This window comes from Leuciscus leuciscus (genome assembly GCF_965113295.1).
Source record: "Leuciscus leuciscus genome assembly, chromosome: 13".
NCBI classification, from domain to species: domain Eukaryota; kingdom Metazoa; phylum Chordata; class Actinopteri; order Cypriniformes; family Leuciscidae; genus Leuciscus; species Leuciscus leuciscus.
Window position 1 is genome coordinate 13281270 of NC_138737.1, and position 13710 is coordinate 13294979.

A 13710-nucleotide genomic window follows, 5' to 3' on the forward strand; every position below is an offset into this window, starting at 1 on the left:
CTCAGCACAGCACTCTGCTAAAACATAACCATGTATCATATTAGCAGTAGCTTTTACACCAAAAAAGCAAGAATTATATCAGTAGTATTTGACATCATAATAGTAATAAATTCACCCATTAAAATCACCCATATACAGATTTTCTTTAAAATTCAGTTACTTCTAAATATTTAAGATATCTGTAACACATTTTAACTGAGAGTCCAGAAATACTTAATTCATTTCAAAGTTTCAATGACACTCTCTACGAACATCCTGCTCCTCCAACAGGTCATCCAGAGAAAATATCCAGGTGTATCACAATGTAACCACTTTTACCGAACCGCCAATGACAAACCTTTGCAGTAGGCACTAAGGTTATGTAATGAATTGCCAAATATAAATGTTTCATTGGTCAGGTGAGATTGTTTAAATAAAAAACCAAAAATAATAGCGAAATGTCAATGCTAAAAAGGGAAGGAGAGATGCTGAGGTAACAGGTGGCAGGAAATAAATGCAGTGCTGATTTTTCTATTTATCCATGTCTTGATTATTGGTCGTTATTAGTTATGACTCTTTTGTGTATGTTACATTTAGGTTTGTTATGCTAGGTTAGACTTAATTGTCTTATATAATAGAAAAAAGAAATATCTACCAAACAATTAAAATCTCTTTCTACACATTCTGTTTAATAAATGAAAGGCGCAAATGACATAATGACTTCACTGAGGTCTTCAAAAGGGTTTTTTACTCTTATGGCTGACTTATTGCAAACCTGATGCCCAGCCTCTTCAAGACAAAAACAAAAAGCAAAAAACAAATAGTTCCAAAATAGTGATACATTTTTTTTTACCATGTAGATTTAAGTGAAGTTTTCCCAGCAATTCCCACCCCATCCCTTCACTCACAAGTCAAGATAAAAATGTAAAAGAATCAAAATATAGTGTTTGGCATCCCTCTAAGTGCATGCTGGCCCTTTTTACACGCTGAGGAATACGATTGACAATTTTGAGGAATGTATCGAGCAAACATTTTCTTACTGACCCTGAAATGATTGTCATCTGAGACACATGAAAACTGAAAAGACTACAAATGAAAAAAAAAAAAGTTCAGTTTCTTTAATATTTTGCACTCATCTGTCTGGTTATGCATCCATGTTGAGTGTTTGAAGAGTTCACCATCATCATCTTCTTAAACTGAATCTTAAATTCATTAGTCTGATTTAAGTTGGCACCCCCTTTCCCCCTGTAACCTTTTCCTTTGGCAGCAATGCAGGTCAAATTCAACTCCAACTCTTACAAACACTTCATCTGCTTCACCATTGTCTCCATTAGGCTCCTCAGATCTTCAGTCGGAGATTTTATGCTGTCACATAGCCTTTGTTTTGTATGGCGGCGGACAGCAAGAGGCTGTTCAGGCTAGCAATGAGCATGTAGCCAGCCAGGTTTCCCACTCTACACGTGAGGGAAGCGGATGTGGAAGTAACAGAGACTGAGTATGGTATGCTTCCTCTTGCCTGGGCTCCGACTTCTCCGCGTTGAGACTCTGTGCCCTCTGCCGTGGCTCACCCTCACACCACCGTGCTGATGCGGTTGATAGGTTTGGATTTGGAGCTGCCGACCGTGCTGCTGTTGCTGGCTCCGCCTCCGCCTCCGCCCCCTGGGCCGCCTGAGAGCACCCCCATGGGTCCCGGGAGCTGCGGGGCTAGTGGGGAGAGCGGGGTAAGAGGGGTGAGAGGGGTATGTGGTGACGGAGGAGGTAATGGGGAATGTGGTGGAGGAGGCGGAATGGAGGAAAGAGGCGGGTACTGTGGTATGTAGTGGGCGGGGCCCTGGGGTATGTGCCGGGCGGTGATGGCGGATGGTGCCTGAGGGGGCGGCGAGAAAACGAAATGAGTTTGATGGGCGGAGTGATGCAGTAAGGGGTGAGGGCTGTGGGCGTGGACGGGATGGCTGTGGGTATGAGAGTGAACGTGGGAGTGGGCGTGAGGGTGGGGCTGAGAATGAGACAGAGTAAGAGGAAGCTTGCCGGTAGGACCGGGCACCCGTACGTGGCGTATGGTATTGGGGTGCACGTGGTAGAAGTTGAAAGGGGCGATTGGCGAATGGGGCGAATGCGGGGACAGAGGCGGTGGAGTGCATGCCATATTGCCGTAACGGCCTTGCTGCATAGCATGATGGGATAGTTGCTGCTGGAGCTGGGCATGTGAAGGAGCGGGCGGCCCTCGTCGTGGGAGGGACCCGCGTTGTAGGGTCTGATGGATGGGTGGGTGGCCAGGGGTGGCGACCTGCACGTGATACCGATGATGATGGTGGTAGGGGGGCGGAGGCTGCCCAAAGTTGTTGTGACAGTACTGAGCGTGCAGCGCTTGGATCTTGGAAGGCCCACCGGGGTCTGACTGGCTGAGGGCGGAGGGGGACGGAGGCGGCGGTCCTCCTGTAGTAGGAGGTGGCACGGGGGCCGGGTAATGTGGCCCGGGGGGAATAAGGGGAGCAGGGGGTTTGGCGCGCTTGCTCCCAAACAGGGAGCCTAGGAAGGAACCGGAATTGCTCCCTCCAGAACTGCTCCCCGGCCCCCCACCTCGATCGTTGATGCCAGGGACCCCCCCTATATTGCCTATGGCGTTGTGAAGCTGCCCCGGCCCACCCCCCACCCCTACTCCGGGGCTCAGGATGGGGCGGTGAGGCCGGTAGTCTTCCAGCCCGTAGCAGCTGGGAACAGCGCCCCCCATGGGCAAACGCTGATGCGGCTGAGGACTGTTAATGATGGATCCCTATAGTGCGCAAAAAAACACAAAGCCAGACAGTCATTGCACTGAAAATCTGAGAGGATGGACAGTGTTGCTACTAACGAGTGACAGACATGCCCCAGTTACTTCATCAAATAAATAATGCATGTTTTTTTTCAGGGATACACTGATATTAAAATTCTGGCCAATAAGGATAAGCAATAATGATTTATGTATAGCAGATAACCAATAAATACCACATATTAAAATGCTATAAAAAACTATCTAAATAAAAACAAACAAACAAAAAACATTAAAACAAGTTAATTTTAGTGTCATAATGTACACTAGGGTTGTCACGGTACCAAAATTACAGTAGTCGGTGGTACCAATACCATTACTATTTGGTACCAATGGTCGGTACCAATACTATTACTACTATTTGACAATAAAAATATTAATTAAATTGAATTCGTTTTTTTTATTAAATAATTAGTAAATGATTAGTATGTTAGTGAATAATACATTTAAACAGCATGTAAACTTATAGGGCCCTATTTTAACGAGCTAAGTGCATGGTCTAAAGCACAGGGCGCAAGTTCACTTAGGGCGTGTCTGAATCCACTTTTGCTAGTTTAACAAGGGGAAGCATGGTCTAAAAGGGTTGTCCCTATTCTCTTATTGCATTAAACCAATCAGAGTCTCATCTCTCATTCCCTTTAAATGCCAGTTGCGATCGCGCCATGGCAGATTAGCTATTTACATGATGGAATTTGATAGTGGAAAGACCGAACGCGTCTCCAGAGCGCAAACGGAACTGCTGGTGGTGCGCGAGGTAAAAGTGCGCAAGCAGACCAGCTACGGGACAAGCCGGATTCCACCATATCTTTATGTACACAATAATAATCTTTTACATTGTAATCCTTTTATTTTAAATATTTGGCATGTTTGTGTGCTGCTGTGCGTCCCTGTGTGTTTAATAAGCAGAGTGTACGCGCGTTGTGGACCCGCCTATAGGCGCACATTACTAACGCACTCTTTAAATAACAAAAAAAAATATTGCACCATTGACTTTAGACCAGGTTTCAGTTGGTCAATGGCGCAGTCTATTTCTGTTGCCTCAAAATAGCAACGCGCCAACAATGCGCCAGAACACACCTCGTTTTCAGACCAGCACGCCCATGGGCACACAAATGGGCACAAATGCATTTGCTATTTAAACAATGTGGCGCAGGACGTGAAAATGATAACTGCGTCGGACTGAAACGCGCTTGGCGCTGCATTGCGCCAGGTGTAAGATAGGGCCCTTAATGTAAACATTGATTATAAAAAGATCAAGTGAAATATTTGTTATAAAATGAAGGACAGAAACTTTGCAGTGTACTGAGCAGCATGAAAAAAAAACTTTTATTCAAATTGTAAACAGAAAGCGAGCAAAGGGCGCTCCCTTTATAATCATTCAAGCTGTCAATCACTTGGGGTACTTTCAGCACCTGCTCACTCAGATCTACACTTTGTTGGTAATAATGAAAGGATTTGCGAACTCTGGTGTGTTTTGAGCGGTGTTGGGAGGATTCTGACTGATTCTGAGGAAAACACCTCTGACTGGCCCTTGCGTTCACCCACTAAACAGATATGTCTGTGATTCTGTGTTTAAAAAACACGTAAATAGAAACATTTGCCGCTCTTCACAGAGCGCTTACACAGATACACATGGGAACGTTTGAAAGCCAGTATACACAGTACTCGGTACTACCGGTACAGCAGAAATGCTGGTATCGTCAAATTTTTTAAATTTCAGTACCAACGTGGAACTGAAGTACTGGTACTTTTGACAACCTTAATGTACAGTATAAAAATTATATTTATTTTGAGATTTACAAGATTAAAGACTACATTTATTGAATACTTATTACATAATTATTTTTAAATGTAATCTTTAGCAAATCTTATAACGTTGTGATGGATGAATTCACTTGTAGCATTTCAAATTTATACATTTTAATAATAATAATAATAATAATTCATTACATTTTATATAGTGCTTTTCTCGGCACTCAAAGCGCTTTACATAGAAGGGGGATCTCCTCAACCACCACCAATGTGAAGTATCCTCCTGGATGATGCGACGGCAGCCATATTGCGCCAGAACGCCCACCACACACCAGCTTATTGGTGGAGAGGAGACAGAGTGATGAAGCCAATTAGTATATATATACAGTATATATGGGGATGATTAGGAGGTCATGATGGACAGAGGCCACTGGGCAAATTTGGATTTTTTGTGACCACAGAGAGTCAGGACCTCGGTTTAACGTCTCATCCGAAAGGACGGTGCTTTTTGACAGTATAGTGTCCCCATCACTATACTGGGTTGTTAGGACCCACACAGACCACAGGGTGAGCACCCCCTGCTGGCCTCACTAACACCTCTTCCAGCAGCAACCTAGTTTTCCCAGGAGGTCTCCCATCCAGGCTCTGACCAGGCTCAACCCTGCTTAGCTTCAGTGGACATGGACAACCAGTCTTGGGCTAAAGGGTGATATGGGTGCTGGTTGACTGACTAATTGCTTTAATTTATTATAGAATTTATAATACACTAAATAACTGTTTTAACCAGAATAACCAGAATTTTAATATCAGAACATGCTTAATTTTAATTATGAACAAGAAAATAATGTAGCTTGAGACTGAACACGCATCTCCTGGACAGCAGAAAACCAAAAGGCCTTTCAGCATTAAATATAAACAGCCTCAAATATCTTGCAAAAGTTAGAAATGTCAGTGTCACATTAAACAAATCATAATACAGTCAGATGTTTGTGATGATTGACTATACAGTATATATAACAAACTAAAGCTTCCTTATTAGAGCGCCTCACTCATTTTACTCAGTCAAAACATGTATCTGAACCTTAAAATAGAAGCAATCTTCAAACACTGATTGAGGCGTTATTTTACCAGAGCAATGCATTAGTTAGTAGTATTTAGTAGCAAATGCACCAGGCATAACCTATTAGACATGTTGCATGCAAAGCAAACACAGATTACTGTTTTTACACAATACGGAATAAAACATGCTGCACTTCAACAAACAAAAATCACATATTCATGCAAAGCCGTTTTTGTTAAATACAGCACAGAGGACTCATGCACTTGATCTTGCAACACAAGATCATTCCATTTCAACGTGATTACGAGCAGTTAGTAGATCTGTCAGACTTACTTCAATGGTACTATCCAAAGAGCCAACACTGTTTCTACGGCCTCGCTTTCCTGCACCCAACCAAGCACAGCAAGGTCAGGGTCAACGGCCATGGAGAAAACATTGTCCAAAACCTCATACTGGGTGTTTGACCCTGGATGATCCGTTTACAACGAACTATGTGTTCAAATTGTCTACACAAACGTCTACTGACAACACTAAACTTCACAGCACTCAACTCGACATTAGCTGTGTTCAGAAACCATATAAAAGAGTAGTACATCACATGACCACATTACATTCATGTTTAATTCTGCGAGTTAATACTCAACAAAATAAAATGGCTATTTTGTATTTGCGTAAATACGTCTTAACTCTTGGCAACCTGATTAAACATTGAGAAAAGAAAGAGATTTAAAAAATGTTGGTAGCTATTACATCATGGAAATAGGTGGCCAAAGTCAAGATGTTCGCATTGTGCATTGTGTGATACAGTATTAAGGCCGTGACACGACAAGCCGACGTCAAAGAACTAGCGGTGACAAAAGCCGACCATGTTGTCGCCTCATGTTGGCTGCGTCTGGGCCAAAAAGCTGTGCTTGAACATCACACCAAAAGGACTACAGGCGACTGCCAATTAGCATGTGTGTTCTGCACCTGCTTGTAAGGGAATAACTGTCTATATCAGCAGGTATCAAAAGTCTTTATTTGTCATTCAAAAAGGGAAACCGAAACTAGAACTGCAGATATACAAACCGTAAACAAAGCAGCACTTGCTTACCATTTTGAATATCAATCATGCTGATCCCTTTCTCAATTCCAGGCGGCTCATGCGGTTATGAAAATATTTGCGTATTGGAATGCTCAGGTAAGATTATATAAAATTAGAACAGTTCTTTGCCTGCTTTCATCACTTTCACTTTTATTCTTGTGCACTGGGGCCAGATTGACTAATTCTTAAGAATAAAATTTTTCTTAAATGGCAATTTCTTATTTTCTAACTTAAGAAAAAAGATAAGAATATTTTCTATTCCCAAAAACTTTTCTTATAATCTTCTTATATTTTTTATTAAGATTGTTCTTAAGATCAAATTTAAGAAGTATTCATATTCCCGAAAAGAATGTTCTTAAAAATCATCGTAAATAACTTAAAGTTAGTTATCGACGTCTCAGATGCAACATGCTGAATCGGGCGAACTGCTGCAGACATGTGGAACACACCGCAAAAACTAGCCTGACAGACGCTCACCGACAGCCCGCGAATGGCTGACTGTCGGCTTGGTGTCACGGCCCTTACACAGAGTCTGCTCCGATGTACACTGCACATTTGAACAAATGTAGAACCTATGCATTCAATGACATTCTAGTGCACATACTAACCACTGCAAATTGCAATTTGACATTCAAAATGTCAAAAAAGTATGATTTAAAAATGAATTAAAAAAAAGTATGCAAAGACATAATGTGCCATTAGAGGGCACTGTCTGTCAATCTGTACTTCAATACAGAAGTTCAGCACTCCACAACTGTTACAGTATGGCATTCATGATCAAACAGTGGTGGATTTATAAATATTTCCCCCATATAAATATTTTTGTACTTTTTTAAACTACAATCCACAGAAATCTGGGGAGCATAATTAAATGTGCTAATTTGCCTTGCATTTTTTGAGAGACTAGTTCAAATAGAGGGGAGTTTGTTGTGTGAATGTATGTTGTACCTGTCTCAGAGAGGTCTCTCAGTGAGGAGCTAAGTGCGGTTCGTTTAAGCCCCTCCCCTGCAGCGTACGTGTCATCCAGACTGGGCCTTCCCAGAGTGCCGTTCACAGCCTCAGTCTTCATTCCGCCAACCCCGCCCACATCTCCACTCATGAGCCCTGGACGCATCACACCTTTCTGCTTCTCTAACTCAGCTACGGAGAATAGGTATAAGGGGTTGATGCTAGCAAAACTGACAATAACCATAATGAACATTAACCTTAATGAATAATTTATCAGCCACACAGCAAATTTCTGAAATTTCAGTTTGCATACAGGAAAATAACCTCATGCTTTGGATCTGTCAAGTGTAAAAGAACAGATCCTATAAAAGGATTTCTTACATTCTACACGGTATTTCTCCATATCCTGAACCTCAGCGATGCTCTCACGCAGGTCGCTGGTGAAGCGTGTTCGGTCTTGCTGGCTCGGCGCATTGAACACGATCAAAACCTTACGCTCACTGCCGGGCATTGCTGATGTCAGTCTGATACCGTGAGGATAGTCTGAGAGAGAGGGATAGAGATAGAGGGTAAATGCAGTCAATTAAAGAGAGAACCAGATAAAGAGAAATGTGCTGTGCCTCATGTAATTAGTTACAGATCTCTCATTTTGACTAAAGTCGACAGATACACACAAGAACTGTTCTAAAATTAAACCCAGAAAAGCCAGTTCCCTAACACATTTAACAATATGTTTTATAACCTTGGTTTTGTTTTCTAGGTAAAATATCTAAGGACCTTAAAACTAAATAAATTTACTGTGTGCACTATCAAAATTATATGCAAATTGTTTTCTTACCCTATTAGTTTTTCAGTAAGCAAAGAGAGGTTTATGTTTAAAACAATAAAAAACAACTGACCAATGGGGTAAGAAAAATACATTTTATTTAAAATACAGTGTCTGAATCACATGACATTTTACTTTAAGCTAATTTATCTTCTTTTAAGGATGTTTAGATATTTTCTTAGTGGAAAACAAGTGCAAAACCAATACTGATTAAGATAAATCGAGAACAGACGTTCTCAGAAATCAACAGAATAGCTCCAATCGAGGTGATGGCATGAGGATGAAACCAAAACACCACCTACATGAAAGCAAGGAAAGGGTAATGAGAGAGCACCGAGCTGAGATGGAGTGGATGAGAGCAGAGTGTGTAAACGAGCTGGAATGGAGTGATAGTATAAATAAAGAAGGAGGGACAGATGGTGAGACAGATGGAGGGATGAATATACTTACAGGAGTTCTGGAACATATGAACCTGCATCTCCACCAAGGGAAAGGACTGTCTGAAACTGTACGTCACAGACGTCTTCTTCTTCTGAAAAATCTTCGTTACCTGCAGCGGGGAACAGAAGGGATGTTAGGATGTAGTTATGATCATTATACATTTACATACTCTAACAGAAAAATGCTTGGAAACACTTGACTGAATATACTGAAGCATGTGAAATTGTGTCATTAATGTAATTTACATCACGCAGTTAGATGATCTTAGAAGTCGGGAGTTTATCACAATGAGCATCTAGAACGGCGCAAGCACCTGTAACCCTGGGTAGATGGAAATTTATATTCAAAACAGATTTCACTTCTCTGTTTGCGAACAGATCATTTTAAGCTGCTAAAGTCCAGGAAAGTTTTCAGTCCACTGATCCAGTAAGGAAATTTAAACAACCAGTCCAAAACAGCGCGAATGTAAATAAAACCAGGCTGATTACATCAGAGGTGGCAGAGAGAATAGAGACACATGTTGTGTTCTTAGTGAATCATTCATTCCAGTGAATTTCGCTTTAAAACACAAGCTCTGTCATATTCTGTGATTGTTTCTGATGAGTGCGAGACCTCACAAATCGTGTGAAATACAGACTGAGCAGAATATCAAAACATCCCACCGCTGTATGGCTAGATGAAACTACATTTCCTGGCTGGATAAAGCAAACCAGCGTCTTGCTAGTAAAGTTTTGATGGATGAAGATTGCTATCAAGGTAAAGATGATTGGGGTGACATACAGGAGTCATACAGCAAGCACGTGTGAGTCTGTTATAATGATGTGAAAACAAACCGCTCTCTATGGACTGATCGCACATTGTATTTATGCTCAGACACATTTCAAAACATTCACGTTGTTTCCACATACATTCAGGATAATGTTTTGATTTGTCATGTGTATGTTGCTGTGTTTAGTCATTCTGAATGGATACTGTAGTAAGTATATGCAGTCAGGTCAAGGGGGTTGGTTTAGTTTTTTTGTTGGCATCTCCATGTGGTCCTGTTCGGTATCGCGACTTGACTTGTCTAAAATGTAAACAAGCTCTTTGCTGTTGCACTGTACACATACATACTATACTGTGAATTCAGTGAAGTTTTTTATTCTGTAATGTTTTTATATAAATGGGTGCTTTGGTGTGCATACATTTATGAATTATAAAATGTTCTTTTGGAGTCTCCAAGTGTCCTTTTTTGGAAAGACACCTAAATTTACCTATAAAAAAAAAAAAAAAAAAAAGCAGAAAATACAGTTTTGTGAGAATCACCCTTAAATCTGATGGTTTACTTTTCTGGATATAGCAAATGTTTTTTGTTTGTTTGTTTTTAGTTTAACGCCATGCCAGCTGCCCAGGCTATATTCATGGCGAGAAAGAGATTAAAAAGGAACGATTAAAATAGGTTTTTAAATTTTATCTTTGATAAAAATTCTAAAACTAGATCTGGTCTTACTTCATTAAAAATCTTTTCATAGGAGTCAACTGAAAAATAAAGAATTCTAACAGAGTTCAATCTATCGCAGTCCATCAAAATATGCTTCAGTGATAATGGATTCTGGCTCGAGGGGCACCCGTTAACAGAAACATATGAGTTAGTCTAGAGGGCCCTATTCGGCAGCGTGCGCAGGTAATATGATCCCAGCGATTGATATAGCAAATGATGACAAAAGGAACGTGTTAAGAAGATAAATGGTGTATGCTTAATTTCACGATAAGTGTGTGATTAATCGTGAATACAAATTTTTATCTAGTGACAGCCTTTTATATATATATAATTACATACACATTCAGTCTGAATAGCGGGAATACTTTTTGGGTCACTGTATTATTTTCATATTTCTATTTGTGAACAAAAAGGGTGGCTGACCGCACAATGATCCACTCAAGACTGGAAAAGTCTACAAAATTTTTTTTTTATTTTATAAACTGCATCGTGCAAAAAGTGCAAAGTGCATGTGAGTTAAAAACAAATAGACACCAGCAAGCATGGTTGCATTGCTTGCTGGTGTCTATTTGTTTTTAACTCACATGCACTTTGCACTTTTTGCACGATGCAATTTATAAAATAAAATAAAAATTTTGTAGACTTTTCCAGACTTGAGGGGATCAGTGTGCGGTCAGCCACCCTTTTTGTTCATTCTTCAATATACCATTGGCTCTACGCACCTGTAGTACAAGGACCTGCAGTACAAGGACTTTTTTCCTGTTTGGAGCGCTACATATTTTTTCTAGTTTCACATATTTCTATTTGTGCCATTTAATAGTTTTGATGACTTTTAATAAAATGATAAATAAAGAACAAGAGGGTGTCCAAACTTACTAGTACAAATGATATCTTCAATAATAAGTATTTATTATTATTGCTATTGGTAGTAGCAATAGTAGTAATAATAATAATAATAATAATAATAATAATATGTCTAAATACATAGTATATATATATAAAGAATATATTATTTTTGACATTTTTAAGTTCACCAAGGACCAGAAATTGCTTGATTGTAACTAATGAATTGTGTATGTGTGTGTGTATATATATATATATATATATATATATATATATATATATCACATTTATAATTCTAATATTTTTTTAATATAATTCTAATATTAAATATGAGTATATAGTTATAAGACTGAAACTGTTACATACTGTATGTTCTTACTGATTTAAAAAATAAATAAAAACAGTATACATAAGGTATATATAACAGCCTATACATCCTGTATACATTTTTAAATGCAAATATTGTACTAATACATACTTATTGTAAGTGCACGTCTTATCTAAATCAAAGGGAGTATTTTTCCTCAACATCTTCTTGCAGTAATTAGACCAATATGTGCTGCCTCAAGACTTACCACTAGCAGGTCATTAAAGAGGAAGACCTCCCGCTGGTGAACTCCACTCCGCTGTGGTCGATTGGGGTCAGGGACTTCATACAGCTGACAACAGCACACTAGCCTGCGATGTGGCAGAGAAAGCACCTGCACACACATACACGCAGCATATCAAAATACAACTTGGTTTGTCTCACGCTAAATGACAAACAAACTGAAGATCAAATTTCCTTTTAACTACAAGTTGAACAACAATATGGGATTTCTAACACAAGTATGACATGCATGAGTGAATCACATGGTTTGACTCACAGGTTTCTTGCCCACAATGACCCTCTCTACAGCCTGCACTTGAGACACATGGTCATCGTTTGTCCTGAGTTCCCATTTCTGAATGCGCTGGTAGATGCCCACTAACATATCCCTGGGAATGTCCTGTCCATTATCCACTCCTGTCAATGAAAAAGAGAGGGAAAACGAATGAGAAAAAGAACATGAAAGACATTCTAGACCTAATGGAAAGGAGTGGATCACCTCTAAGGTTCTTGATAAAATCCTCCAGCTTCATCTTCCTCTCAGCTTTGACGTTGGGGCTGTACATGTCTGTGTTGAGGAGGATGATGGCAAATGCCAGGATGAAGATAGTGTCTGGGTTCTGAAACTGGCGTACAAGTGCAGGGTTGCATACGCAGTATCTCTGACTGCAAGAAAGAAAGAAGGTGATACTCATGCGGAAACTACAAAATGCAGAGAAAAGAGCACAGGGTGTGATGAGAGTCGCATGAGGCTACCTGAAGGCCTCTACCAGTCTCTCCACCTTCTGGGCTTCCCCCTGAACCTTAATCTGAGCCTGAAACTTCCTCAGGGCGTCATCCAGATCCATACCCGAGAAATCCATCTCATCCAACACACAGCTGAGAAAGAAAAACAGAACGATTGCTGAATTCATCTGCCAACATGTATTTGTTGATTTTTTTTAGCCAGTGTCTGGTTTCTGTTTTTTGCCTCCAGGCTGGTGTGAACAGCATATGGATGCTACAATCTGGGTCTGGAAGACAGGAAAAACATCATTACTTACTCCAACACATCCTTGTTGAACTGCTTTTGTCGATTTCCCAGAAACTCCCCGATCATCTGTCTACTTAGGCCTTTTCTCTCCAGGATGAAGCGGGCAATGCCCACAGGTGTGTCTGAGACAAAACCCCTCTCTATCAAATACTGGATCCCCTTCTCTGGTTTCCTGGAAGACAGAGAGAGAAAGACAGGGAGAGTGAGGATTAAACAGATAGGACATGATGTGTTTCAGTAAATCTGTGATAAACTGAATAAAGACAAAAAAGAGCATATTGACAACAGCATGAGGGTAGACAGAAGTATAGACACTTCAAACAAATTAAATCTGACTTCTTGCATCTGGATTTAGGTTCCCACGTTTTGCATTTGATCATGCAGTCTTTTATTTATTTCCATCAACTGATCCTAAAATTCATTTGATTGAATACGGTTTCATTTCCTCATCAGAATTAGTTTTCTAAAGGAACCTGCTAAAAGTTCCCCCAGTGCTAAAAGATTCATAACACATCAATCTTGATCCATAAAATGTTAGTTACTTTTTATTATCAATTCTCTATGATTTATAATTATCTATGATTTATAAGGACAAGTTAAAATAACACTGTACTGCCATACATCGTCTATTATTTTAACACAGGTATTAAGTGAGAAAAGGTCTCCGTTCACTCTGGGCTTGTCATCTCCTCAATATTAGGATGTAAAAATGAAATATGACAAGTGCGATAAAATGGCCAATTGAAAAATATCTGTTCTTGAAATGTTTTTAACATTAAGATCTTAGGGTTACTGTTTATATGAAAAAATGGCAACATATTGATGAGCATTTCTTTTTTTCACTATTTTAAATCAGCTTTTTTTTT

At 39.9% G+C, this 13710-nt stretch overlaps 1 protein-coding gene across 6 annotated transcripts in view; it reads right to left on the reverse strand.

Annotated features, from left to right (window-relative positions):
* Positions 1 to 656: 656 nt before the first annotated feature.
* The window catches only part of iqsec2a (IQ motif and Sec7 domain ArfGEF 2a), a 79777-nt gene continuing 66723 nt past the window's right edge, over positions 657 to 13710 (reverse strand). For 5 of the 6 annotated variants that reach the window (XM_082188183.1, XM_082188182.1, XM_082188184.1 and 2 more), the window contains 10 exons: positions 12855 to 13016; positions 12568 to 12690; positions 12311 to 12477; positions 12089 to 12228; positions 11798 to 11923; positions 8909 to 9008; positions 8014 to 8175; positions 7633 to 7824; positions 5934 to 5983; positions 657 to 2752 (listed from right to left, as the gene is read on the reverse strand). In XM_082188183.1, the coding sequence (XP_082044309.1) occupies positions 1550 to 2752; positions 5934 to 5983; positions 7633 to 7824; positions 8014 to 8175; positions 8909 to 9008; positions 11798 to 11923; positions 12089 to 12228; positions 12311 to 12477; positions 12568 to 12690; positions 12855 to 13016 (2425 nt within the window). In that variant the 3' untranslated portion in view covers positions 657 to 1549. The remainder of the gene's footprint in view (positions 2753 to 5933; positions 5984 to 7632; positions 7825 to 8013; positions 8176 to 8908; positions 9009 to 11797; positions 11924 to 12088; positions 12229 to 12310; positions 12478 to 12567; positions 12691 to 12854; positions 13017 to 13710) is intronic. The other variant, XM_082188187.1, reaches the window with a different exon arrangement.